Raw genomic sequence first — 27,184 nt, forward strand, 5'->3', positions numbered from 1 at the left:
AAAAAATCACATATCTACATAAAACATTAAGACAAGTAAATTGTCTTAGGCTGCATCATCATCATCATCATCATCCACCGCAGTGTAAATGGCTTGATTTCTTCTCTTAATTTTCTTTCTTTGTTCAGGCTCATGTTCATCACTTAACCTCTTCATTGGCACCTGTGTTAGGTCCGTTCCACCTCCCAACTCCACAGTCTCACCAGGCTTCTCTCTGTCATCCAGGGAACCCAATGTATCATCAGAAGATACAACCATGGAACCTGGCAAGATCCTGACATCAGAAAAACTTGCAGAAAAGTCAGAGGCTTGACCAGAAGAAGGTTCTACAGACGGTGGATTTGTGTCACTATGTGCACTTATAATACTATCTTCATCTTCTTCCTCTTCATCTAACATTATTTCATCTGGATTAATAGAAGACAGGGCAGATGTGTCTGTGTTATATTCACTAGGGTCTTCCCCAGAGTCATTATTCTCCACATCATCCTGCTCTTCATATTCACCACACAAATGATTTTCTTCTTTGGCCTTCTGAAGCCTGACATTAATGTCTGTGATGCCAAGTTGCGCACAAAATTCAGTAGTCTGAGGGTTAATCCTATGAACCAATGGTATTTGTGTCTGTGGCTTGCTAGGGTCAAAACAGGCAGCTGTCATACTAAAGTTACATGGAACTTTGAGGTCATGATTCATTTTTTCCAGTACTTCATTCATAGATTCTTCCGTGGCACTATAATCCCACCTGAAAAAAGTAAAAAAAAAAAGAAGAAAGAAGAGAAAAAATGGCTTTTTATAGCTTACCAGCCTTAGACAACAAATGATGAAATACAGCTGTGGACTTCAGGTACAAGCATTAAAAATAAACCATATACCAACATTCCATTTAGTAAAATGGCAGTTTAGCAAAAACCATTCTGAAATGAAAATAATTTTCAGGAAGAGCTGTCCGTAATTCACACCCTAAAACGAGGATTAATCATTTTAATGTGTGAACCAAATCTCCACCATACTATATGGTTAGACATTTATTCACTTTATACACTGATTTGGGTTGGTAATCAACAGTACACTTTGTTGTGGCTCCTACTAGTCAAGTAAACTGAATTGTTCTTACATTCATTTATTCCCTTGATCACAAAAAAAAAGTGGAAGGGAAAAGGCAAGTCCTATATAAGGACAAACTTACCTTGTGTACAAGCCATTATTCTCAGGCATATTCCACAGGCGCCCAGTCACATTAATAAGATCATTAGTAGCCTTGAGAATAGTGAGCCATTCAATATCATACTCTAAGTAATCAGGAGCACTGGGATCATGTTCTATTTCTATTACCTGTAGGAAGAAACCAGTAATTTAAGAAATACATATCTATTTTTAATATCCTGAGAATTTCAATATAATACATTTTTATAGAAATTTAATTTAGGAGCCTAAAAACATTAATGTAAGTTAAATATCCCCAAAGAATTCTCAAATATACATAGATTACAAAAAAGCACAGATTATGAAAGGAAAATTAATAATTATTTTAATTATGGTTAGACTAAAACTGTACTGTAAAGGTTTTTCACTTTCTTTTTACCTGAAGAAAGTCTCTATGTGGTAAGCATTTGTCCAAGGCTAAAAATTTGGTTGCTTTTGCTGTCTGTCCTTTATCCTTGACCTAGATAAAATGAACCACAATTTAAGAAAGAATGTTCATGTTGGGGGGAGGGATAGGGAGTAAGGGGAACACAATGGACTATGGTAATGGACTATGGGTGTTTTGGTGGTAGGAGCACTATGATAACAGCACCATAGCAGGAGGGGGAATAAAAGGGAGTCCTATATTTCCAAAATACAAACTATGTAAACCAACATTGCCTCAACACAAAAAGAGTGAATGTTAAAATATCACAGGAAACTCATACACTGAATAGGATGGATATAATCTTTACTGCACATACCCTTAGGTTGTTTGTCAAAGGAACAACTGCAAATTTTCCAAAACAAGTTAGTTCTATACCCACTTATGCAATAATGGGCAAAGGACTTAAACACCTGAAGGCACTCTAGGCTTCAACTGCCTTACAAAAGTCAAAACAAAAACTAATGATGAGGGTCTCCCCTGGTGGCGCAGCAGTTGAGCGCTGGGCTGCGAAGCTGCCCGCAGCCTCTGCAGCGCTGGCTCGATCCCCAGTCGCTGGGCGAGGGTCCCACATGGTGCACAGACCTCTCCTGCTGCCCACTGCTCCCCTTAGCAGTATACTTGGTCAATCTGCCTGTTCTGTTCTCTGCTCTGGCTCTGATGAATTCTCTCATCCTCCCGTGCTTCTGACTGTACCCAGTGCTTGTATAATATATAAATAAATAAATCTTTAAAAAAAAAGTTTAAAAAAAAAAACCTAATGATGATAATATGCATTAAAGCATATAACCCACAATGCCTGATAGCAAAAGGATTAAAGATAACAGAAGAGTTTAAAAGTAAATTACCAAAACTAAAAGTATACAACTTCAAGAAGAAACCATAGGAGAAAATTTTCATAACCTTGTATCAGACAAAGATTTCTGGACACAACATCAAAAGTAGATGCACTCTAGCCAAAGAATGAAATACTATTTTCACAATAAAAATGAACGAAATACTAATACATGATACAAATAGAGACACAAAAACAGATTAGGGCTACCTGGAGCTGACGATGGGAATAAGAATTTGCCATAAACAGGTGCAAAGGATCTTTGGAGGATGGTGGAAATGTTCTAAAACAAGATTATGTGATATCCACACAACTCTGGAGATTTACTAAAAATTACTAAATTGTACATTTAAATGGGTACATTTTATGATATGTAAGTTATACTCCAATAAAGCTATTTTTTAAAAAATGAATTTGCAGGAAAAAAAAAACATGGGTTGGGGAGGTCACAAACATGAAGGTCATACATAGGGAACAGGAAAAAAGTATCTCATTGAAAATAATGAGGCACATGGGAAAAAGACAAGGATTTAGCCTTCTGAGAATCAGGTTTAAATTCAGTGCTGCTAAGGGACTAAGAAAGGTGGGAGGCACAGAGATCACAGGCAAACGCTGGCATCAGAGCAGTTCTGAGGAATAGTGGTCTCTGGCGTTGGTGAAGGCAGAGAGAGAGAACACTGGCAAAGTCAGAGGAGGTGGAGAAGCCAAGAAAAAAGGATCAAACATATCATTAATGCAGAGATACAGGCACATGAGGTTGACAACAGAAGAGGGAATGGAGAAAAGGTAGTAAATCAGATGCCCTAACAGAAATCCAAGAATACCATGAATCCTACAAGAAAGAGAAACACAGAGGTGGAAAGGTTATATAAGCAGATGACCTGACCTTTTAAAGAGGACCACCACTTTGGTACTAGCTCAAAGGAAACTGAAAGGAGTAACCTCACCTCATTCTCCCAGTGAAATGGGTGATCCCACAACAGAAAGGGCCTGTCAGAATGTTTTCTGAAAGAACCTTCCGCACTGTGTCTGAGGAACCTGATTAAAGTGTACCTCCACCACAGCAAAGTATTTGGACAACTAAGTTTGGGAACCACTGCACACCACATCCCATGCTTGGAAAAAGACTATGCTCGATGGCACATTAAAGAATTAAAGACTCAGAAACTTTGTAAAAAGCCTCTGAGGAGAAATCTCCAACTTTGCTAATTCAGTATTTTCTAAATGCTTTCTCTATGGAATGGAATAATTCATGGGAAAGTCACAGTTCAATCAAAATCAAGAGTGAATGGAAGAACTTCAAATTTCCATAAAAGTATATATTTATGCTCTACCCTCCATTAGACGCAATCATCCAGTGACACAAGAAAAACTCCATGAGTCACCCTAAATTACCACCTCCCTATCACCAAATCTTGATGATTCTGCTTCCAAAATCTCCACAAAACCAGCTTCATTCTGTATTCCTTCTTTGCCTTTGTTAACTTTTGCCTTTATTAGAACCTCAGCTTTAACTTCCACAGTCTCCTCTGCCTCGCATTTAACACTACTTCAATCCACATGCAAAACTGCTGCGAAAGAAATCTGATTTTATTACTCCCCAACTTTCCCCATCCTCTCTGGTTAAGACATAAATGCCAGGATATGGCTCAGAAGGAAGTTCTGATCTTGCTCCATTTTTGTCTCTCCCTAAGCTTCCGCCATAGGACTAACAGCAGCAGCTCAGACCTCCAGCTCTGCATACATTGGTCCCTCTAGAACACCCCCTATCTTCTCCTTCCTGGTACTATCAGTACTCAGCTCAGCCATCAATTCCTTTAGAAATTAAAGTCCTTCTCTCCATCTCTCTGTCCACAGTCCCAAGTCACCAGTTTGGCTTGGAATTCCCAGAGTATCCTAGCACTTTTTAAACTTTTTACAACCTTGTATTTTGTTTTTTGTAATTGCTTGCTTATCTCCTTCCCACCATTTGGATACTGAGCTACTGACAAGGGAAAAGTTATTTGTTTTGAACTTTACAACTGTGCCAACAGTGCCTACTCCATAGTCAAGGTGTTTGTTAAATAAAAGAATAAATATTTTGTTTTCTACCTGATGCTGCATAAAAGCTGCAAACTTGACATGAAGGTGTGCAGAAAACCAGTAAGTAGGTTTTAAGTACTCTAAAAGCTCTGAGGCAGCAGGACTTCCTAATGTATTATTTTCTACTTCTTGTCGGAAAAAAGATTTAGTCTTGAGAAGTTGCTTCTTATTTCCATAATGATATATGCTTCTTGGCCAATCATGAGATAAGAATATGTCCATAGGCTGCTTCAGCTTTAACAGAAAAAGAAAACTCTTAAAAACAGATTAACCAAAAGCTATCCCCCCTCCCTTTTCTCCACCACTAAACCACCAGTTACCCATTTAGATCTCTAGATTTCAGTGAAATTCATTCCAAAGATGCCATATTTAAGTAAGTCAAAGAAACACTAAACGACTCATCTAGGCAAAGAGTAAGTTTTCTGTCTCACAAATTATCTTATTTTCAGTGGCATGGCAAGCCAACAGAGGCTGATTAGACTGTCAATGATCTATGGTCTTGAGTATTGAGTTTCTAAAATATATGATAACCACGGTTCTTTTCCTTTGGCAAAGAAACTACTGTTTTAAGATCCAGAGACATCAGATTTCATGAGACTGCTCATGTAGTTGACACAATAAACCCAAAGATAGATTCCAATTTTTCCCTAATGGATTTACATACTATACACTGAAAAAAATCCCATTTTACCACATAAATTATATTAGAGGCATTTAAGGTACTTGGTGTCTTAATGGGGAACACACAAAAAATACCCCATACTTGACTCATCTCCAGCACTTCCAAGTAAACTGAAACAAATACTTGGAAAACTACATTAAAATAACTTTAAAAAATTGCTCAAGATAATACAAAATATTGACTAATACCTGAATAACAAGTGTGGGGAAATAAGTGCAATAAAAATTTGGATAAGGGACATGACTTTAAACTAGAATACTGGTTGGGAAGTGGTGTCTAAGCTGGGTCTTTATTGTTTTTTTAAAGATATATTTATTTACGCATACAAGAACTGGGGTACAGGACAGAGGTGTGGGGGATGAGAATATTCACCAGAGACAGAGTGGGGAAGAGAACAGGAAGACTGACTATAATAAACTGCTGAGGGGAACAGCAGGCAAGACAGGAGAGGTCTGCTGCACCACGTGGTAGTTCCCTGGCTGGAGATTAAGACACAATCTATGAAGCTATTCGCAGCCACTGCAGCTGGGTCTTTAAAGACTGGTAGAATTTAGATAGGGAAAGGGAAAAAAGCATTGAAGGTAGAGAACTGTCATGAATAGAGCATAAAAGAAATGCCCACAAGCAATCTTATGCTACTGTAGGGGGGTATGGTAGGTTGTATGGGATGGTGGGAAGGACTGAGATCAGTCAGGCAGGCTCTAACACTTAACAACTCGGAAAAGTCCTATGCAGGTTACTTACCTGAGTCGTGTGCCCTTAACATGTCATCCTTAATATGACAGTCATGCCCACCTCACTACATTTGAGTGGAAATGAAATATCAAGTGTGAAAGGTATTTAGCCCAAATATCAGGCATTTAGTCAGATCTCAAACAACAGACTAGTTTCACCTAATGTCCAATTAGGCCAGTATCTTGATTCCATCTTCACAATGTCATATCTGCTATCAACTTCACTATTATTTATTTTCAATTTAAAACCATTATTTAAGGGCCCCCTGGTGGCGCAAGGGGTTAAGATGCAACCTATGAAGCTATCCACAGCCTCTGCAGCACAAGTTCGATCCCCAGCCAGGGAGCTACCCACATGGTGCAGCAGACCTCTCCTGACTTGCCCGCTGCTTCCCTCAGCAGTGTATTTCAGTCAATCTGCATGTTCTGTTCCCCACTCTGTCTCTGGTGAATCCCCTCACCCCCCTGCACCTCTGGCCTGTACCCTAGTTCTTGTATGCACAAATAAATAAATCTTTTTAAAAAATAAATAAAACCATTATTTAAAATAAAATATTTTAATATTTTCTTTAAAAATCATCTATTTCAATCAATATCTACTCTTTAGACTCCCCCTAAATAATAATGTTGAAAATCAAGGATTAAATATTTTATTTCATTATTACTCACTAAATAAGTTCATAACTATCAAAATGAAACAAAATGTTCAGCTATCATTCTCCCAAAAGCAACTAGAGATATAAATGTTAGAAACTCCAACTTAACTTAAGCTCCTCTTGGAAGTAGTATACCAAAATGATCAAAATACATTTTGGTAAAGAATTACTTAAAAATCATTTCAAGTCCACTATAATGTACTTTTAACATACCTGTTTTAATTTGTAGACTTCAATATTTCTTACATGATATATACTCCTTATTGTAGCTGGATTATAAGGGGGATACTCAAAATGACCTTAAATTGAAGAGGAAAAATAAATTATGTCTAAGTCCTTTAAATATTGCAAATGAGAATACATACACACACTTTCCCAAAATTAGTTATTTATCAACACCTTTGCTTCTTAAACTGTTTATTTTTTTAAAGTGCTCTAAAAATGTTATTTTCTAGTAGTAAGTGATCACAAAATTTAATTAATTGGGAAGTTTATGATCTGTTAATTAAAATATACTTAATTTTGGAAACTATTGTCCATGTACACTATTTACAATTAAAAACATATCATTAGAAAGGTAGAGAATAAAAAGTGTCCCTCCTAGAGAGTGGATCAATTGATGTACTGGAGGAGACATTCATTATGAACAGACATAAAACTTTTCGGGGGTAATAGGAATGTTCTAAATCTGGATAGTGGTAAATAACTCCTATAAAATCACTGAATACTCACAATGGTACATAAATTTCACCTCAATAAAGCTGCCCAAAAAAAAGGGGCATGAATTCTCCTTTCCTGCCCCCTTGCCATCAGTAACTCTATTTAGAGGCAATGAATGTTAATCAGGTTTTATTATTTTTATCCCAAGGATATCACCATCTATGCGTATAATACACATACTTCTTTACCCCCCCCCTTTTCTTCACATGCATGGCAGTACATTTTATATGTATTTTGTGCCTTGTTTTATTCACTTAACATATTTTGGAGTTCTTTCCACATTAGTTATACATAATTGCCTCACTTCTCTTTCTTTCTTTTCCTTTTATTTTCTTTCATGGTGGCAATACAAGTTAACAAATATTGAATACCAAAGAACTCACATTATTTATTAGATTACTGACCCATTGAACCAGCTCATTGTTGGGGATGACAAATTGAAGTAAATCCTGCATCTTGGGAAATGAAGCCATAGCCAGCTGATATATAGCCAACTGTAAGAATCACAGGCCCTATATAGGAGGGCATCAGCTACCCCACCCTTTAGATACACTGAAATTCCATAGTCCTCAAACAGTTTTTGTCTCTCTGGAATTTCATTTTCAAATTCACTGCATGATACAGTACTTTTGGTTCTCTGGGTAACCTGACAAAGACCTAGCATATTCCACAGCAACTTGGCTCAGTTACTTCCCACCAAATGCAACCATTTCTTCTTTTTCTAAATGGCTTCATCAGCATTATATTGTATAGTTATATCATATTTAACTAGTTCCTACCTTTTGCTATTATAGACAAGGTTGAAACAAATAAATTTGTATCACTTTTTATTTGTGGACTACATCTGTAGATAAATTTCTGGAAGTGAACTCCTAAATTAGAGTACTTTTATAATTTCCAATTTCCTTTTGTCCACAAAAAAGTGGTTCCAATTTGCACTCATATCTGCCATAAAGTAGACAACCTATTGCTATATACCCATGTCAACAGTTTAGAATCATGAGAAACAGGGCAGCAGGAAACAGACTTGTGATTTAATAGTTACATTGAGGATAGAAGTTTTAGCTACTATGAAATTTTGTAATCAGTATGAACCCAAGCTATTTCTTTCAGCTATAGTAGAATGCATATAAAATGGAATATGCACGTATAATGAAACGCTATTCACAAACTAGAACGAATCGTTACACATAGTAACATATATTTCAAAAATATTAACTAAAGTAGTAAGGTGCAGAAAAATACAGGCAAAATGACACATTTATGTTAAGTTTAAAACATGCTATGTAACACATCATTTAAAATTCTTACATATGTGGAATAATGTAAAATAACCAAGGAAAAAACACCAAAAGGCTGGGATAAAAGGAGAACAAAGAGAGTCAGGATAGATAAACAGTGAACTTCAATTGAGTCTGTACTGTCCTATTTCTTAATATCACACTAAAAATGTCCAAATACCAAAACTTGATAAAACTAGATAGTGGATACACAGATAATATGATCTAATGTTCTCTGTATTTTAATACATACAAGTTATTTTATAATAAAAAATTAAAAATAAGATAGTACATAGAAAAAAACAATGAAAAAGTTAAATAATATTCTTAAATTTTTCTGGGGCATGCAATTTCTAAAATTTATAAACAATTCTCAGGTCAATTTTTAATCAATAAACAATACCTTTTCGATAATCATGAGATTTAAAGATACCAGAGATTCCACCAATCCTTACGCCTCGGTATTTTACTACACCAGCCAAACCTGGAAAATTACAGTTAAATATAATTACTACAGGGAAAAGCAATCTCTGTACTAACAGAATGAACAGTTGAAATGACTGGAATTCATGTAGCCCTAAAATTATTGGAAAATTAAGTATGAGGTTAGTCTTTTATGTATTAACAAGTCAAAAATATATAAGACCAGGGAGGGAAATCCTAGAAACAGATCACTCTAGAGATCAAACAGGAAGGAACAAATGAGACAGGGTGCATTAAGAGGGAAAAGACATAAATACAGTACCTAATGGAACAAGGTATGGAGGTAGGGAAGAGAAGAAAACATCCTATGATGGATTTATATGTTAATAGTCAACAGGTACAAGATAGGCTTTTTTTTTTTGATAGATAAGTTAGTGTTTTATTTGTTTCCCTTTTTTTATTTTTTTATTTTAACATTTATCATTTTTTTAATTTTTTTAAAAGATTTATTTATTTATTTGTTTTTTTTGTTTTGTTTTGTTTATTGTTTATTTATACAAGCACTGGGTACAGTCAGAAGCGCGGGAGGGTGAGAGAATTCACCAGAGCCAGAGCGGGGAGCAGAGCAGGCAGAAGGACCGAAGTACACTGCTGAGGGGAGAAGCGGGCGGCAGGAGAGGTCCGCACGCCATGTGGGACCCTCCTCTGGTGGCGGGGAGCAGGTGGGGATTGAACTGGCGCCGCAGAGGCTGCGGGCAGTTTTGTAACCCAGCGTTCAACCGCTGCGCCACCGGGGAGGCCCCATCATTTTTTAAATTTTAACAGGTACAAGATAGTTTTTATATTTCATTTCTGACTGATAATCTTCAGATAATTTCACCTTTTCACAATATTGCAGGATGATCAATCAGTAATGAAGTAGGGAAATTGAATTTCTAAAATTATTATTTTATCATTGGAAAAATCTATTAATAGCCCTGGAAAAAATATATACATTTAAATCAACGAGAGGACTATATAATTTACTAGGACTAAAACTGAAGAAGAATCCTAATCGGGTCTGTAAACCTAAACAGTGATTATGGGAAAAGCAGAAGGTAAAAGGAGACTTTAAACACAAGGAATTCCAATATGCTAAATTCAGAATGCAGGAGATTGACCTTAAAAGTTTCCCATTTTCTTTAACAAAACAAATGGAATAGGAGGTAGGGGGTAAGAGAGGGGAAAAAAGAGACCCTTATTGTCTAACAGACTTCAGAGTGATGGCAATCAAATGAAATGTGTGGACCTTGTTTGGATCTGATTTGAACAAACCATTAGCAAAACAGTTATCTTTGGGATAGAGAAATCTAAACAAAAACTAGGCAATAGGTAATAAAGAATTATTGTTACTTTAGGTATAATGATGGTACTATAGTTGAGAAATTCTGAAGTCTATATCACTTAAAAATAGGTACTGAAGGGCCTCCCCAGTGGCGCAGGGGTTGAGTGCTGGGTTGTGAAGCTACCCGTAGCCTCTGCAGCGCCAGTTTGATCCCCGGCTGCTCCCTGGCCACTGGAGGAGGGTCCCACATGGCGCGCAGACCTCTCCTTCCGCCCACTGCTACCCTTAGCAGTGTACTTTGGTCCTTCTGCCTGCTCTGCTCTCTGCTCTGGTGAATTCTCTCACCATCCCCCACTTCTGACTGTACCCAGTGCTTATATAAATAAATAAAAATTAAAAAAAAAAAAACAACCCTGCTTTAAAAAAAAAAATAGTATTTACAGGTAAAATAATATGGGTGAGATTTATTTTAAAATACTCCAGTCATCTTTTCTCACAAAAAAAAAGTTTACAAGACAATATGTTGAGATAAGAATGACAGAATAATAGCTGTTAAAACTTGAAAATAGGTACAGAGATTCAGTATACTATTCTCTACTTTTGTGTATGTCTAACAATTTCCATTATAAACAGTTTAAGTTTTTTTAATTGAATAAAAAGAGTAAAAACAAAGGATTGCAAATTGTGTGTAATGTTTTTGCAGTTATATTAACTATTGCTTAAAACACTCGATGAAATTGGACAAGTGTATTTGCAGTTATATTAACTATTGCTTAAAACACTCGATGAAATTGGACAAATGTATTTGCAGTTATATTAACTATTGCTTAAAACACTCGAAGTATGGATATTTTCATGAATAACTACTTAAATATTTTAGTTACATTTTCATGATTACCTATTTAAATTAAGAGACATTTCCAAAATACCACACATCTCAAGATGCTGCCCAAATGGTATACAAATCCTGACAGACTCTTCCATCCCATGAAACCCAGAAAATACCAGCAAACACGCACCTAAATAATAAATGTTTGGCGCCACCCAGCCACCATAGGGTAACTCTTGCAAATGGTTTGAGGCTTCATGGTTTCCCCCTATGAAGATTGTGAGAACTGGGGCATTTTTCTCTCCAGAGTAATACCTAAAATGTAAAAGTAATGTTGTCAATTGGGATAGGAGAAATTAGGTGTAGAGAAAAGTAATTAGGCGTGACGACACAATGAGGCACAGCAGAAAAGGAAACTGAGGTCCAAATGAAAAATCTAAGCTTCTGACATAAAGTTTAAAATGGCCTTTTAAATGAATTGACCGGTATCCACCCTAGCCCTTAAGAAGGAAGAGATGCCTCCTTGGATTTCAATCCAGTGTACGTTTACTGAGGTCAAGACTTTAACGAGTTCGCTTACTATAAACTCAGCTTCTAGAACAAGGACTAGCACGTAGCAGGCGTCCAACAACAACCACCCAAAGAATCCAGGATCTTTAAGTGAACTAATCCCAGGGTCCTACTAAATATAAGTAGATTAACCTGTCAGTTTCTAAATCCAGGTTTTTCCCTCAGGCTACGACCCTTCCGAAACTTAAAAATGAATGGAAAGAAGAAAAATGACACTGACTAAGCGCGGGCTGCTGGAGACAGCGTGAACAAAGACAGGAACTGGGAGAGAATTCGGGGATTCGAACTCAGCACAGGTCCTCTCCCCACAGCTAACTAGTCACCGGTGGCACGGCACGGTCTGAGGCCCGGCCGCGCCCCTCACCTGTAGAAGGTCTGCATGTGGCGGTACTTGGGCGGCACAGCCATGCAGCGCAAGTCGGCCTCGTTGCGCACCGCCTGGAAGTCACCGCAGCACAGCAGAAGGTCTATGGGTCCTGGGCCGCGCCGCTCCGCCAGGGCCAGCGTCTCGTAGATCTTGTCGAGCTCGCCGTGGCAGCAGCCAGCCACGGCCACCCTCATCCCGCCGGCCCGGGGCAGCGAGTGCTGCCGCAAGCCACTGGACGGCAGTCGGCTCAGGGCGCGGAGACTGAGCGCTCAGCTCCCGCCAACATTACCAGAGCCGCGGCCTCCCCGGGAGGGCTGCAGCGGAACTCACTTCCGGTTCTCAAATCTCGCGAGAAAGGGACTGGGCACGGCAAGCCTGACCTTAGGGTCCCGGGAGCTTCCAAATAAACTCCGGGACTTCTGTCTCTCCTCTTGAGTCCAAGAAGTCTGACAGATGACAAAAATCGGAACTAGAAAAGTAGATAAGATCCCAGAAATAGGAGCTTAGTTGACAAAATTAGACCAAGTAAAACCAGTGAGCAGTCTAATTGCCCTAGGACAGACCTCTCATGGCAGAGATGATTGCCTGAATGTCAATTAGTTGAAAAGATTTTTCCCAGGTTTTAGCGTCAAAGAAAAGATTTTTTTTTTAATTTGCAAGACTCTCCAACTGAGTTTTAAAATAACCTATCCCTAGCCCCAGGAAAATTTCCAAAATTATCAGTGAAACTCTGAAGTGGGGCCTTGGACTCTTCGTTTTCCTTCCTAATAGTTGTTTGCCTAATGTTTATAAGCTGTTAACACTCACTAGACTGTTAGGGGGAAATGATGTCCTGAGTTAATCCCATACAGGCTTTGTGGACCCCACCCCCACTCCAGACCAAAGCCATCAAGACATTGGGAAAGACAAATCCCATCACCACCAAGGGAGGGTGGCTGGGACCTGAGGGTGGAGTTGGGTAGCCAGGTTGGATATAAAAACCAAACACGTGGGCCTTGCGCTCTCTCTGGCTCGCAATCGCTCGCCTCCTGGCTTCATAGCTCCTGGCTGGCAGCCAACTCTGAGAGCGCCATTTCGGGATTCCTGATTGGGGGATCGGGTAGGACTCATTTAAAACTTTGTCTCCCACTTTTCTCCCAGAGCTGTACATTTCCCCATTTCCCCTTCCCTTGTGAGACAGGGCAAGCTAGGGTTATTAGGCAGTTTTAGGGATAGTGCAGGAGGGGACCTCTGAAAAATTTAGGGAGACTTCAGAGATAAGGACAAGCAAGGGAAAGTAACCCATTCCATTAGGAAAAACAAACATGCCAGGACCAAGGACAACATTGTTAATGCTGGTCCTGGTTTCCTTCAGGTGGTAAAGGGAGGCGGAGATTGGAGAAATGGAGAGTGGTTTAATTTATGGTCACATTAGAAGGGCAGCTGTTTAACTTCAATGCAGGGATGCCCATCCAGAGGACTGGGCCATAAATTTAAAGATGCAGCAAATGGGGAAAGAGAAAGCTGTTAGATAAGGAATGTGAAGATCCCCACTCAGTAGCAAATTAAGTGAGACAGCCGAGAACTGACCAATCACAAAGACACTGGGGCAGCTTTAGAATAATGAGGGAAAAAAGGTATATATGCCCTACGACACGACTCTACTTTGGCTTCCTTGCCCCTCCCAGGCCTGGTTCCCTGGCCTGGGAGTCCCACTTTATTTCTGCTCTTTTTCTCCTCAATAAACTTTTTAATCTTCTAAACAAACTGCCTCTTCTCGCTTGCTTGCCTGAGCGTCTGCGGAGTTCCTGCTGCGGCTTCGTGAGACACCAACCTGTGGGGGGTCTAGCAGCTGGGGCTCAGCGCTGCCCTGCAGCCTGGAATCCATTCCTGGCTGGGAGACTAGGCCTGACAATTCCGGTATCATTTGTAAATAAACCTTTTATTAACCTTTCACGTGTGCCTGCAGTAGAGCATTGGTAAGTCCTTTTAAGCGCGTGGGTAAGGACTCACAGTCAGGCACCCCGTTTTGTATCGGGGTTGCTCTACAACAAGACCACAAACTAAATAAAAACAGATGAATATTTTTTTAAAACATTTATTTATTTATTTATACAGCACTGGGTACAGTCAGAAGCGTGGGAGGGTGAGAGAATTCACCAGAGCCAGAGAAGGGAGCAGAACAGGCAGAAGGACGGAAGTACACTGCTGAGGGGAGCAGCGGGTGGCAGGGGAGATCTGCATGCCAGGTGGGACCCTCCTCCAGTGGTCATGTTAGGGGGAAGTGATGTCCTGAGTTAATCCCATACAGGCTTTGTGGACTCCACCCCCACTCCAGACTAAAGCCATCAAGACTCTGGGAAAGACAAATCCCATCACCACCAAGGGAGGGTGGCTGGGACCTGAGGGTGGAGTTGGGCAGCCAGGTTGGATATAAAAACCAAACACGTGGGCCTTGCTCTCTCGCTCTCTGGCTCGTGATCGCTCGCCTCCTGGCTTCACCGCTCCTGGCTGGCGGCCAACTCTGAGAGCGCCATTTTGGGATTCCTAATCGGCGGATCGGGTAGGACTCATTTAAAACTTTGTCTCCCACTTTTCTCCCAGAGCTGTACATTTCCTCATTTCCCCTTCCCTTGTAAATAAACCTTTTATGAACCTTTCACGTGTGCCTGCAGTAGAGCATTGATAAGTCCTTTTAAGCGCGCGGGTGAGGACCCACAGTCAGGCACCCCGTTTTGTATCGGGGTTGCTCTACAACAGTCAGAGAGCAACCAGGGATCGAACCGGCGCTGCAGAGGCTGCAGGCAGCTTCACAACCCAGCGCTCAACCGCTGCGCCACTGGGGAGGCCCAAAAACAGATGAATATCTTTAAGTTCAGGAGGGAAAGAGTCAAATTGATAATTGCCGAATGATTGACCAAAACAGAAATGAGCAAATAACACACCTCTAGTAAATGTAATAAAGAAAGTTAATCTTATCAAGATATCAAAATAATAAGCCCACCTCTACTCATTTGGAAAAAAAAACAAACAACATTCTAAGAACAGACACCAATCAACTCAAATGATGCAGGACATGTAACTAGAGCGATGAAAATACAGAGACATTAGAAAAGTTGTAAAGCTATAAATCCACTAAAAGACATGATGCCCAAAGTGATTTGTGGGTAATTTTTTTCAAATTCACTAAATGTGTATGTGTGTGTGAATTTTCATGACATTTATATTTATCAGAATAACAGAAAAATAATATTTTCAATTTTTTAGCATTGCACTTTCCTTCCGTATTGGATTTTTGAAATCTACAAGAACAACACATACTTTCTACAACATTGTTAAATTTAACTTTTTCCACCTTATTTTTAATACGCATGAATTGGGGTTTTTTGGGGGATTGTTTTTCCTCCATGTAAAATATTTTAATTAAAATATAATTAGGAGTAAGATGAACAAATAAAAGTTTGCTGATTTTTTACATACATAATCCACCATATAGCCACCATCCATATCAAGATATAAAATATTTTCAGCATTCAGGAAAACTGTCATATTGTTAGGGAGAAATGATGTCCTGAGCTAATCCCATACAGGCTTTGTGGACTCCACCCCCACTCCAGACCAAAGCCATCAGGACACTGGGAAAGACAAATCCCATCACCACCAAAGGGAGGGTGGCTGGGACCTGAGGGTGGAGTTAAGCAGCCAGGTTGGGTATAAAAACCAACACGTGGGCTTGGGCGGGCTCGCTTTTGCTCGCCTCCTGGCTACACAGCTCCTGGCTGGTGGCCAGCTCTCAGAGCGCCATTTTGGGATTCCTGATGGGCGGATCGGGTAGGACTCATTTAAAACTTTGTCTCCCACTTTTCTCCCTGAGCTGTACATCTCCTCATTTCCCCTTCCCTTGTAAATAAACCTTTTATTAACCTTTCGCATGTGCCTGCAGTAGAGCATTGATAAGTCCATTTAAGCGCGCGGGTGAGGACCCACAGTCAGGCACCCCATTTTATATTGGGGTTGCTCTACAACAATATCCTGGTCAAGTCTCTTGCCCCCCCCCACACACATAAAGTACTATCTGACCTGTCAGAAATAAGTCAGCCTTACTTATTTTTAAGCATCATATAAATGTCAATATGTATTGTGTACTCTTTTGTGTCTGGCTTATTGTTTGTGAAATTCATCTATTAAAAGATAATCTATGACATTAAAATTTTTTAAAGTTTATTTGAGGAAAAAGTCAAGTCAGGCAGCATCCAATCTAGCAGATAGAAAGGAACTCTAAGGAGCTACACAAAATGAAAGATATTTTATGACCAAAGGAAGCAGGAACAAGGACATAGCACCAGGCCAAAAAAAAAAAAAAAAAGAAAAGAAAAAGAAAGAAAGAAAGAAAGATTGGTGATTTAGAAGTTAGTTTCTTTTAGGGAATGGCAAAAAGATGACCAAACTAGTGTTAACCTGGCAATTTTTAATTGATTGGTTTAAATTCCATCTCTAGGACTATCAACACTGCAAGTAAGTCTCAGTTTGGTTTCATGGGGCTTAGAAATTAAGTCCCCATTTGGGGCCAGTTATCTTGTTTTTTAATACATCCATGAATCTATTCTGTAGAAATATATAGCCATAGTATGTTGTTTCTTATTGCTATGTGGTATTCCATGTATTTTGCTCTTGAAGGACATTTGGATTTGTTTCTAATGAATAAAGTAGGCATGTATCAGTACAATCTTGTAAAATCTTTTGGTGAACATAGCACTCATTTTCTTTGGATATTGCCTAGGAGTGGAATCTCTTGAAAATAGAGAGGATACATGTTTAACTGCAATAGCATCAATTTCCACAGTAACTACTAATTCAGTTTTCTAATTAATATAGTAGCACTCCAATTACTTTCCTATGTTCAACAGCACTTGGCATTATCTGTCTGTTAAATTTTACTTATTCTGTTAGGTACACCATGATATCTCCCTGTGATCCATGTAGATTTTAGAGCAAAAATGTAATACATCTGTCAACTTGAATTTTTTAACTTTGTGACCAATAAGAAGCAATAATTTAATGTCATAACATTCAAAAGCTATTAGTCAAGAAAATAAATAGAAGATTTTGAAGAACATTAAAGTTCAGTGTGTTTCAGGTCCTAACTCTATTCCCAACCCACAGTCCATTTCCAAGGGCCATCTTGGTAAATCAACAAATTTGAGAATTCTCATTGACTTTTCTCAAATGCAAAGGCAATCAACCATACAGAAAACCTTACCCCTTTCCCATTATGAATGAAAAGAAAAGGAAAGGTTGATGAGAGGAAATGGATTGAATGAATAATGATACTCTCTGAGAAATGTGAATGACCACTGAACATGCAGGCATTCTCAAAGTGTGTCTGTGGCCTGTGGGGAAAACAAGCAGGCCATAGAACTGGTGGGAAAGAAATTTCCATCCAACACTGAGCAAAATAAAAATGAATCCATATGAATTATGGGTACATGCTAAAAAGAATATAATCTGAGGTGAGGATGCATGGAAATGTTGTTTAAAACTAAGTCTTGGTTTTTCAATATCATTCTCCTCTTAAAATAATCAAGTATACTTGTTGAAATGGTTGCTCCAGGGCAGAGAATGTACAAATGAAGATGGATTGTCTTGGAAAGCAAGGAAGTGCCCAAAAAATCTGCAAATAATGAAAGAATGCTGATTAAAGATTTTTCTATTGGCCAAATCTGAAACAAATTCAGCATCAAAATCCATAGTTATAGCTACAGACTATCTAGTTCATTGAATAAAATAGGAATCTATTGTCCCATACTAATGTAAATAAATAACAGGGACAAGAGAGAGCCCTTATTTACATAAGAATGCTGACTGATAAATATAGAAGGAAGTTTAGAATTAGAAATCCCCATTTCACTACCATCACCAACACTACCACTGTCATCGCAATTGTATCAAGCAAGAATATTCAATAAATGCTAACAAAGGTTAAAACTTTGAAGAGGAAAAGGATACTTATTTACAGGGTATCAGTTATATAGTTTCAAAGTTTCATCCCAAAAGATACTTATAATAACAAAGAGAAAAATAGGAAATTTATTCTAGAGAAACCTGGTAGACACCAGTTTAATGGTGATCAAAGTTAACCTTATTAGGAATGGACATATGCACATTAGGTGCCTTCTGATATGACATACTTCTGTAGCATTCCTGTCAAAAATTCATAACCTAAATTCCTGCTATGAGTGAGACCATCCGGTATTTTTCTTACTGGCTTATTTCTCTGAGCATGATCCCTTCCAGCTCTATCCATGTTGCTGCAAATTGCATGAGTTTATCTTTTTGATTGCTGAGTAATATTCCATTGTGTATACATACCACATCTTCTTGATCCAGTCATCTATTTTTGGGCATTTGGGTTGTTTCCATAGCTTAGCTATTATAAATAGTGCTGCTATAAACATAGGGGACCAGGAAAAAGACTAACTATAATAAAGAAAAAATCAAAATCAACAAGCAACTATAAACCAAAGACACACTATGGGGGGGGGCGGGGAAAGGAAGGATTAGGGTCAAAATAAGGGGGGTGCAATTGTATGGGGAATATAACCAAAATGAAAATGCATACATTGTGCAAAAATGAAAAATGATGTAAGAATTACATAAAATAAAATATTTTTTAAAAATGCATAACCTGAAATCTTGAAAAATAAAACATCAGACAAATTAAAATTGAGAGATTTTGAAAAATAACTGATGGTGAAATATAAGGACAGATTGGAAAAGATTAACAATTAAAAGCTATTGCTGATTCATGATGTTTGAATGTAATGTGGTGCTATAAAAAACATCTTTAGGGAAAGTGACAAAATCTGGATAGGGTCTGTAGATATTATTGTATCAGTGTTAATTTCCTAATTTTATTAATTTTACTCTGGTTATGTAAGGGAATTCTTTGTTTTTAGGACACATGCTGAAATAGGAATGAAGGAGTATCTAACCTCCAATTTTATATATACACATACCTTTATATACATAAACAAATATCTTGGAAAGCAAGGAATGTACATTATAATATACACTGTACATTATAAACATGCACACACACATTAATTTAGTTCTCTGCCCATCCATGTATTGCAGGGAATAAAAGCTAAGAGACTATATTTCTTAGACTCCCTTGCTGGCTGAGATCTAAATTAAGTATTGCAAATTCAAACATTTGGTGAGATTGAAAGACAGAAGAAAGATAACAGCCATTCATTTTCTTTTCTGGCTCTGGCAATGGTGGTAGCAGCTTTTTGAGTGGTGGTGAACCTCTTATTGTTCCTGATCTCAAGTAAAAAAAATTCCCTCTCTGTTTGCATCTTTAGACTTTCCAAAACCTTTGTAATCTTTTTTGCTCAAAATACCTAGATGGGTTCTGATTTTCTGTGTTTTACCAGAGAAGATTTTGTTCAAATAAAAGGCAACAATGTCTTCAACCAATAGAGTCCCAGGGAGACAACACCCAAGGACACTTTTTGAAAAAAAATGTTTTACAATGAAATCCAGTCAAATAAGAAGTGAATATAGGACAAAGGAAGAAAGACCTGCCTATTAATTGATGCATGATTAAAAATAGAACAGAGTAAGGGGAGGGGAAATATTGTGGTGGAAGGTATGTACTTAATTAATGTAGGGTATTTCTGGAAGACCACACTGACAGTGTGACACACTGAGCAGCAACCTTCATGAAGCAAGGGAGTGAGCCATGTAGATATATGGACAATGAGTTTTTGAGTCAGTTTGTAAATAAAATATTACAAACATCAGGAAAACCTTCCATCCTTGCCATCAGCATCTTAACGTTGAAAGAGGTGATTGTTGCACCAACCACCACCTGATGGCAGCATGCTCTAACTACAGGAAAACTATTAAAGGAGATAGTTCATCTGTGAGGGAATGCAAACATCATGGAGAGGTAAAAAAAGTTCAGTGGTGTCTCTAGCCCTGCACCTTAAACTTGGCAAACAGTTCACAGAACTTTCTGGTTTCATCAGGGAAAACAAAAAATAGTCCTTGTTTATAGGTTTTATGACTTCCAGATTCCATTCCTAAACTGTAAATGGTGAAAAGAACTGATGCACTTTGCCTAACTTGTTGCTTTTCCGTCTCCATTTTGAAACACATCTTTATTCTACTTTGAATCCAAAGTACAATGTGTGCACAAATAAACCCACAGTTTGTGTCTGTTGAACTAAACTAGATTCAGGTTGTCAAGGTTTGGTGGCCAGTAACTAAACCAAGATACTGTGGAATCTGTTGACCTCATCAGATTACCCAGAAACCCTTAAGTATTGCTCTACACAAACAATTTGAAAATAAAATTCCAGAGAGACAAAAACTATTTGAGGACAATGGAACTTCAATGCATCTAAAGGGTGGGGCACCTGACGCCCTCCTGAATGGGGCGTCCATGAGCTGGCTATGGCTTCATTTCCCAAGAAGCAGGGTTGCCTTCAATTTGTCATCTCAGCAATTAGCTGGTTCAATGCACCATAATCTGATAGTCTAAGTTCTTTGGGGATCAATATTTATTGACTTGTATTGCTACCAATAAAGCAGTCTTTCCCATGAAAGATAACTATCTCTTCTATACCACTGCTCGTCCATTTTCTCTTTTTTATTTATTTAAAGAATCACTTCCATTTTCAAATACTTTTTTAAGATTTACTTTCATTTATTTATGCATTATAAGAACTGGGATGCAGGCCAGAGGTGTGTGTGTGGGGCGGTGGGGGGGGGGTGGGGGGTTGAGAGGATTCACCAGAGACAGAGTGAGGAGCAGAATGGGCAAATCTACTGAAATATACTGCTGAAAGGAGAGGTGGATGACAGGAGAGGTCTGCTGTGCTATGTGGGTTAGCTCCCTGGTTGGGGGGCTGGGGATTGAACTCATGCTGTAGTGGCTGCCAATAGCTTCGCTATGCTGAGACTTAAGCCCTCTTAAACCCTTGTACCACCAGGGAGGCCCCATTTTCAAATCTTTTTAAAGGTTTTTTTCAATTTCTTTTGGGGTCACAGTTTTTGGATTATGTCTCTCTTTTTATATTTTAAACTTTCCCTCTTTGCATAGATATGTTACTATTAAAAAATGTGGCTCTGTTTCTCCATCCGGAAATTTTTACTTAGATATTTATAAACACTTTTCAGATTTCCTTCTAACTACCTATTTTCTATCCCACATTACTAGTTTTTCTTTATTAAACTCACAATTTGTATTTTTTTTTAGAAATTAATGCTTCTGAGATGAGTGCCAAACTAAATCTTTTGTTGCTGAATCAAGATTTCTTATCACCCCTCAAATTCTACTCATTACTTAGATTTAAAGAGTATACATAAGGTTATTTAGCAGCAAATTTTAAACGAGAAATGAAATTCCTGATACTGTTGCATAGAGAGTTGCTAATAATCAATATTTCCTTTCTTTAAAATAGTTATGTCAGGAAAAACAGGAAAGCCAGCATAGCAGGAGTTTTTCTACTTGACTCAGTGGCCCTCCCCCAATGATTTCACATACAACTAATGATGGTTCTGCTGTCAGCCCAGACTCATACTGTTTCAAATACATCCCACCCCAAGTGTGAGCCTACAGATCTGTTTTTTAACATCAGATTAAGGAAGCCCTCTGTGCTCTATGTAGAAGTGCAATACAGGTAGGTAGAGAATTAAAAGTTTTGGGGGAAATCTTTAACCATTTCAGACAGGAGTGATAAATGCTCCAATCTCAAAATGGATATGGGGGGGGGCATTCTGAATGTTTATGAGGATAAGTAGTGACTTGAAAAATAAACACTTATATTGATTTTTTTTCTTTCTTTTCTTACTCTTCCTGACCCATCAATTCTGTTTCTTGGAAATACTTTCCAAATAAACTAGCTGTACCCAAATCACTTACCAGAACCCACCTTTGTGAATGCTCAAACTAAGCCAAAAATTAAATGAACAAACATTTCCTTAAGCGACTATTCTATAGAAGGCAGTGAGATGAGAGACCAAGAAGATAAAATTCTTAGTTTCTGTCCTTTAGTGAATAACAGGGTAGATAAACAAGTGGCAAGAACACACTGATGCATGACGATATGAGGAGGGGTCACATAAACTTGTACTTAGAGGAGTAGCTTCCCAAGGATGTATTGCTTGAGTTTAATGGATGAAGTGTGAATCAAATACAGTTATAATAGCTCTAATCATATAAATGTTAACTAAAATTTCAATTACATCTCTGTGTAGTCTGTGTAAGGGATATGCTCTAAATTGTAATATGCCATAATGTCGGTGATTTATGGCTAGTTGTTTAAATTCTCTGTAATGTAAGGTTAATGTATATTGGGATAAAAAAATAACAGCATGATAAATTTCATTTTACTGAATATTACATTTTAGGATGAGGCTTTTTCAATGAGTTGGAGTTGCCTTTAAAAAAACATTGAGTGAATAATAATAGTCATCTTTCCAGATTAGCAAAGAGTATGTGGGTGAAATGCATATTACTGAAGTTTGAGAAATAGTGTTGTAGCAGTAGAAAAATCAAAAATAAAATTCTTGCACTTCCAAAACTCAACAGTTAGAGAACACACATCATAAACAAGGATGATCAATGCTACAATTAATTTGGAATGCCAGTACAAGAGAATATAGGAATTCAGTAAAGAGCAAAATGAAGGAGAGGTTAGAGGTTACAAGACCAGTTGAAAGTTATCCGTCTAGTCCAGGGGAGAAATATAACAGCCTAAATGGAAGGAAGAGACTGGTAGTAGAACAGGTTCATTGCAGCCATTCTGTGAAAACCTCACTATTTGTGAGCAGCGTGAAGGTGAAACCTGTCCAGTCAAGTAACAGGCAGTTTCGTGTACACACACACACATACACACACACACCCCTCACTAAAATGGAAGAGCTGGATTAAGACAGAAAACTAGAATTAAAAGCTTACTTTTATTGGGTTTTAGTAATAAATATTCAGATAATTGGTCCCATTTTTTTCTACTTTACTAGGAGGCTGGAGAAACGCTATCATACAAGGTTTTCTGCATTCCAGGCATGTACGAAGAGCTTTACGTACGTTCTCTATCCTAACCCTTATTTCACTGAAACATGAAGAAGTTAAGCAACCTGCTGAAGATAATGCACTGAATGCAGTAAGGATGAAATACAGGCGTTCTGGCTCTAGAGTATCTATTCCTGACACTACACCAGAAAACATGGATTGGGCAGATAATGCTAACGTAGTTCACACTTCAACATTAGATCGGAAACATTCTCATTGGTAGCAGCAGACCTGGTTCCGAGATCACAGTTTTTCCATCTGTAAAGTGGAGATAATGACACTAAGGGGTTTGGTGCAAAGAGGAATAAGATAATGCATGTGAAAGTGAACTTCCAACCATGTGTATGATCCTACAAACCAGCAGTTCGGAATACAAACGTCCCAACTCATAAATTGCAGCGGAACACCCCGCGTACCTTACAGCGCCGGAGGTACACTCCGCCCCTGAGCTCCGCCCGCCCCGCCCCTTTACTCCCTCCCCGCGCCCCCGCCCGCGCGGGCGGCAGGTGGGGCCGAGAGCGCCTCTTTGCGCATGCGGACACTGCCGCCCGCTCCCACCTCTCACCCAGCCTGAGAGTAGCTGCTATTTCTGAGAGGACGATTCGTAAGGCGGCTCCTGGCGCGGTTTTCTGTAGCTATCCTTCTTGCCGCTCCCGGCCGTATTTCAGCGGCGTCTAGAACGTGGTCCGTTCTCGCGTACCGGCCCGGCTTTCTGCAGAAGTGCCTTTCGTTGGCCCAATAGTTGGCTGTCGAAAGTGCCGGCCCCCGCGCCGGCGCCGGCCGCAGCCGGGTGGGAAGGCTCAAGATGGCGTGCCTGCTGGAGACCCCAATCCGCATGAGCGTCCTCTCGGTGAGTGACCCGCCGCCGCCGCCCGCCCGCCCGGGAGCTCGGCCCGGCCCGCAGCGTTCACCCCAAATGTGGCGTACCTCTTGGACACCACCCCTTGGGGTGGCCTCGGGCTCAGCATTGGCGGGGGGAGTGAGAGAGGGTGGGCGGGTGGGATAGACTGGCCCCTGGCCGACCCAGAAACGTCTCCAACTCCCGGGGCTCCCTTGGGTGCTGGTTCTCAGGACGACGTCCCGCGGGCGGGGTGCTTGAGCGGACGGGCGGCAGGCCTGACGGCGCGGCTCGGCTGTGCCAGGAGCTGCGCGGAGCCTTCCCTTTAGAGATGCCGCTGCTCCGGAGCGGAGCGCTCGGCGCTGCGAGGCGTTGGGCTTGCAGCTGGCCTGGGGACGAGCGCCCACTCAGCTTCCCGCGTCTTTGGCAAGAAGAGGTGCAGGCTCCTTAGTCCCCGTAGACTCAGAGCTGCCAGGCCAGATCTGTGTGGTTTCTGTTGCGTCCCAGCACCCGGGCATGGCTAGAGCTGCTTGCTTCTTGGCAACGCGGATTTTATATCAGCTGCAACGTCTCCTAGTGTATGTGGTTATTTAAGCCCCTTTTCTCCGCTTGATTGGGGAGGTAGCAGCTCTGAGTCTAAAGGAACCTGTGCCTGTCTTTTCGTTTTCCTCTAAGGGGAATCAAAACGTAGGGAAAAAAAAATCAAATTTTCCTGTTGTTGAATAAGGAAAGGGACGTATTGACATGCCAGGAAATAATACCTAGGTGTCTTTTTTTTTTTTTTTTAAAGAATAAAAAACAAAACCCCACACGACTTTCATTCACCTTTCACCAGGTTGCTCTTAAGAATCAGGACTAGGGGTGAAAGTTGCTGGGAGATAACTTCGGAGGGTTTTGCAACAAATTAGAACTGTCTTACTATGCGAGCGGTCAATTTCCCAATGGTCCATTTTGCTGTTGTTGGAAATAAGCAAGCAAATACTGGTTGATATCTTTTAGACTTGTGGGGAAATCAGTCTGATGTTAAGAGAGTAGTCGGAATATGGATGAGTTGTCAGGTTTTTATTTAGAGTCTCTGACCTCAACCACTTTCATTTCTCTTCCCTAACTTCTATAAACACATTCACCTATCTGAAAACACCTTCGACATTTGCCTATGATTCGAGATTAGAGCATTGTGGTATACTAAAACCTTGGTAATGTATTGAGGGAGGCAAAATTTGTCACAAATTTGTCCCCGATCCATTTTAGCAATCTTTTTTTCTTATTTTAAAACTGCAAGTTGGGAAATACTGCTCACCTAAGTATTGAATTAGATTAGACAATTATTCCACCTCTGACTGAAATACCTAGGAATGTTTTGTGGAAAGCAGGTCAGTGATTTCACTCATTATGACTTTTTTTTAAAAGTATGTATCTGAACTGTTCTCATTTCCCCTTCATCACATATACCCCTTCATTTCACCTGAAACTTCTGTACTTTTTGTACATTGTCAGCTTGTATAGTGCATACAATAGAACATTTGCATCTGTTTCACTTAGTAAATAGCATTTACTGCTTAATTTATTTCAAAAACTTCTGGAAGCGTTCCCTATTGTAATGGGGATTTGCTTTAGTCTCATTGGGTGCTTATTTTTTTTAAAGGTTTTTCATAGTCCCAAAGTCTGGTTTGTCAGTTCTTCAGTTCTAGAGCCTGCGGAAATTAGAGCTTAGGACTTAATTCACTTAAACTGTTTAAACTCACTGATTATATTAATTTAAAGACTGTGTCTTTTTAAATACTACCCAAGGCACCACTTTTTGAAAGTACAGGTGGAACAGGAAAATTAATAAGAAATTATCTTGAAAATAATTGATTCCCTTAATAGGCTACTTATTGTGAAACACCCAAGAATGAGATCAGACATGCCCTCAGGGAGCTCACAGTCTGATTCTATGGCATTCATTCATTCATCCTAGGGGCAAATCAAATTGTTTTTAAAGGATTTTCATTCAAGACCCTTTAAACCTTCTTCCCTTTGAGAGATCTAATTGATCCTCACACCTTACCTGTGATCAACTCACATATACTCTGCCAACTTTGACATTTCTTCTTTACTTAGTCTTCTTCAAGTGTCTGAATCTTACACATCACTTCCAACCCAAACACTTTTCTTCACCTGAGGAGGACTTAGCCATGACTTCCCATTTCTGTTAATGATATTTATCTTTCACTCACCACTCGCAGTTAAGCCTCTTGCAACATCTTTGACTTTCCCCTCTTTCCTGTCCCTGTATCTGTTCAGTCTTTAAGTTCTGTTGGCTCTTCATTCTTAGTGTTTCTCACATCTTTCTGTTTCCGTGGTCCCCCTCTCACCCCTTATCATTTTCTGCCTGAATTATTACCACAGTGTCTACAAAATTGCTTTTACTGCCCCTAGTGTTTCTTAGCCTCTCAGTTCGAGTCCATTCTCCACATTAATTTTATTTGGACATGCCACTTCCCTATTTCTTTAGTGACTTCCTGTTGCCAAAAGGCAGGCATTCATATTTAGCTTTGAATATAAGATTCTTTATACTTTGCATGATGAACATTTTATTCCATATAAATTGGCTTTCTCAAGTTGAAGTGATCTTGGGTCTCCAAACCCCAGTAATTCTGATTTTCTGCCCACTCATATGCATATATGAATTACAGCTTTGTATGGATTTATTTATTTTGGCAGGAATGGCACTGGGTACAAAGGTGAGCTCTATAGGTCTCTCTCTACCTTTGGGGAATTTTAGCCTAATGGGGAACATAGGTGTCAAATTGTCATACAGTTCTTTGTGATTAATAGTGTTATGGATGAAAAATATGGAGTGTTGTGCAAACATGTAATAGAGGGACTTGATCAAATATGGAAGGCAATAAGAAGAGCTAGGGAGAGTTTCTTTGAAGAAGTGACACCAAGCTGAGGGTTTGAGGACACATAAGAACTATCTAGAAAAGCAGAAAAAGCATTTCAGGCAAAAAGGAACTGCTTTTGCAGAGACCCTGAAACCTTTAATAATTATTCTGTATTATGTTCTTAGTACATTAATTCATAGGTAAGAAGTGGGAGTCTTCTTTTAAACCCACTGCTGTTTATAGGATTATATCTTACATATACTAGGTACTCAATAAATGTTT

General features: G+C 39.2%; 2 protein-coding genes across 4 annotated transcripts in view; one reads left to right on the forward strand and one right to left on the reverse strand.

The window, feature by feature from the left end:
- Positions 1–45: 45 nt before the first annotated feature.
- Positions 46–12,326, reverse strand: DBR1 (debranching RNA lariats 1; the record flags this gene model as incomplete). Its single annotated transcript, XM_084232606.1, has 8 exons — positions 46–745; positions 1,190–1,335; positions 1,586–1,666; positions 4,557–4,781; positions 6,833–6,918; positions 9,023–9,103; positions 11,386–11,510; positions 12,130–12,326. 8 exons carry the CDS (start codon positions 12,324–12,326, stop codon positions 46–48), a joined length of 1,641 nt encoding a protein of 546 aa, XP_084088732.1.
- Positions 12,327–23,999: 11,673 nt separating this feature from the next.
- ARMC8 (armadillo repeat containing 8) overlaps positions 24,000–27,184 on the forward strand; it is a gene marked incomplete at both ends in the record, with an annotated part of 104,064 nt that continues 100,879 nt past the window's right edge. For all 3 annotated transcript variants that reach the window (XM_084232849.1, XM_084232851.1, XM_084232850.1), the window contains one exon: positions 24,000–24,044. In XM_084232849.1, the coding sequence (XP_084088975.1) occupies positions 24,000–24,044 (45 nt within the window). The remainder of the gene's footprint in view (positions 24,045–27,184) is intronic.

Source organism: Talpa europaea (genome assembly GCF_964194135.1).
Source record: "Talpa europaea genome assembly, chromosome: 4".
Taxonomy (NCBI): domain Eukaryota; kingdom Metazoa; phylum Chordata; class Mammalia; order Eulipotyphla; family Talpidae; genus Talpa; species Talpa europaea.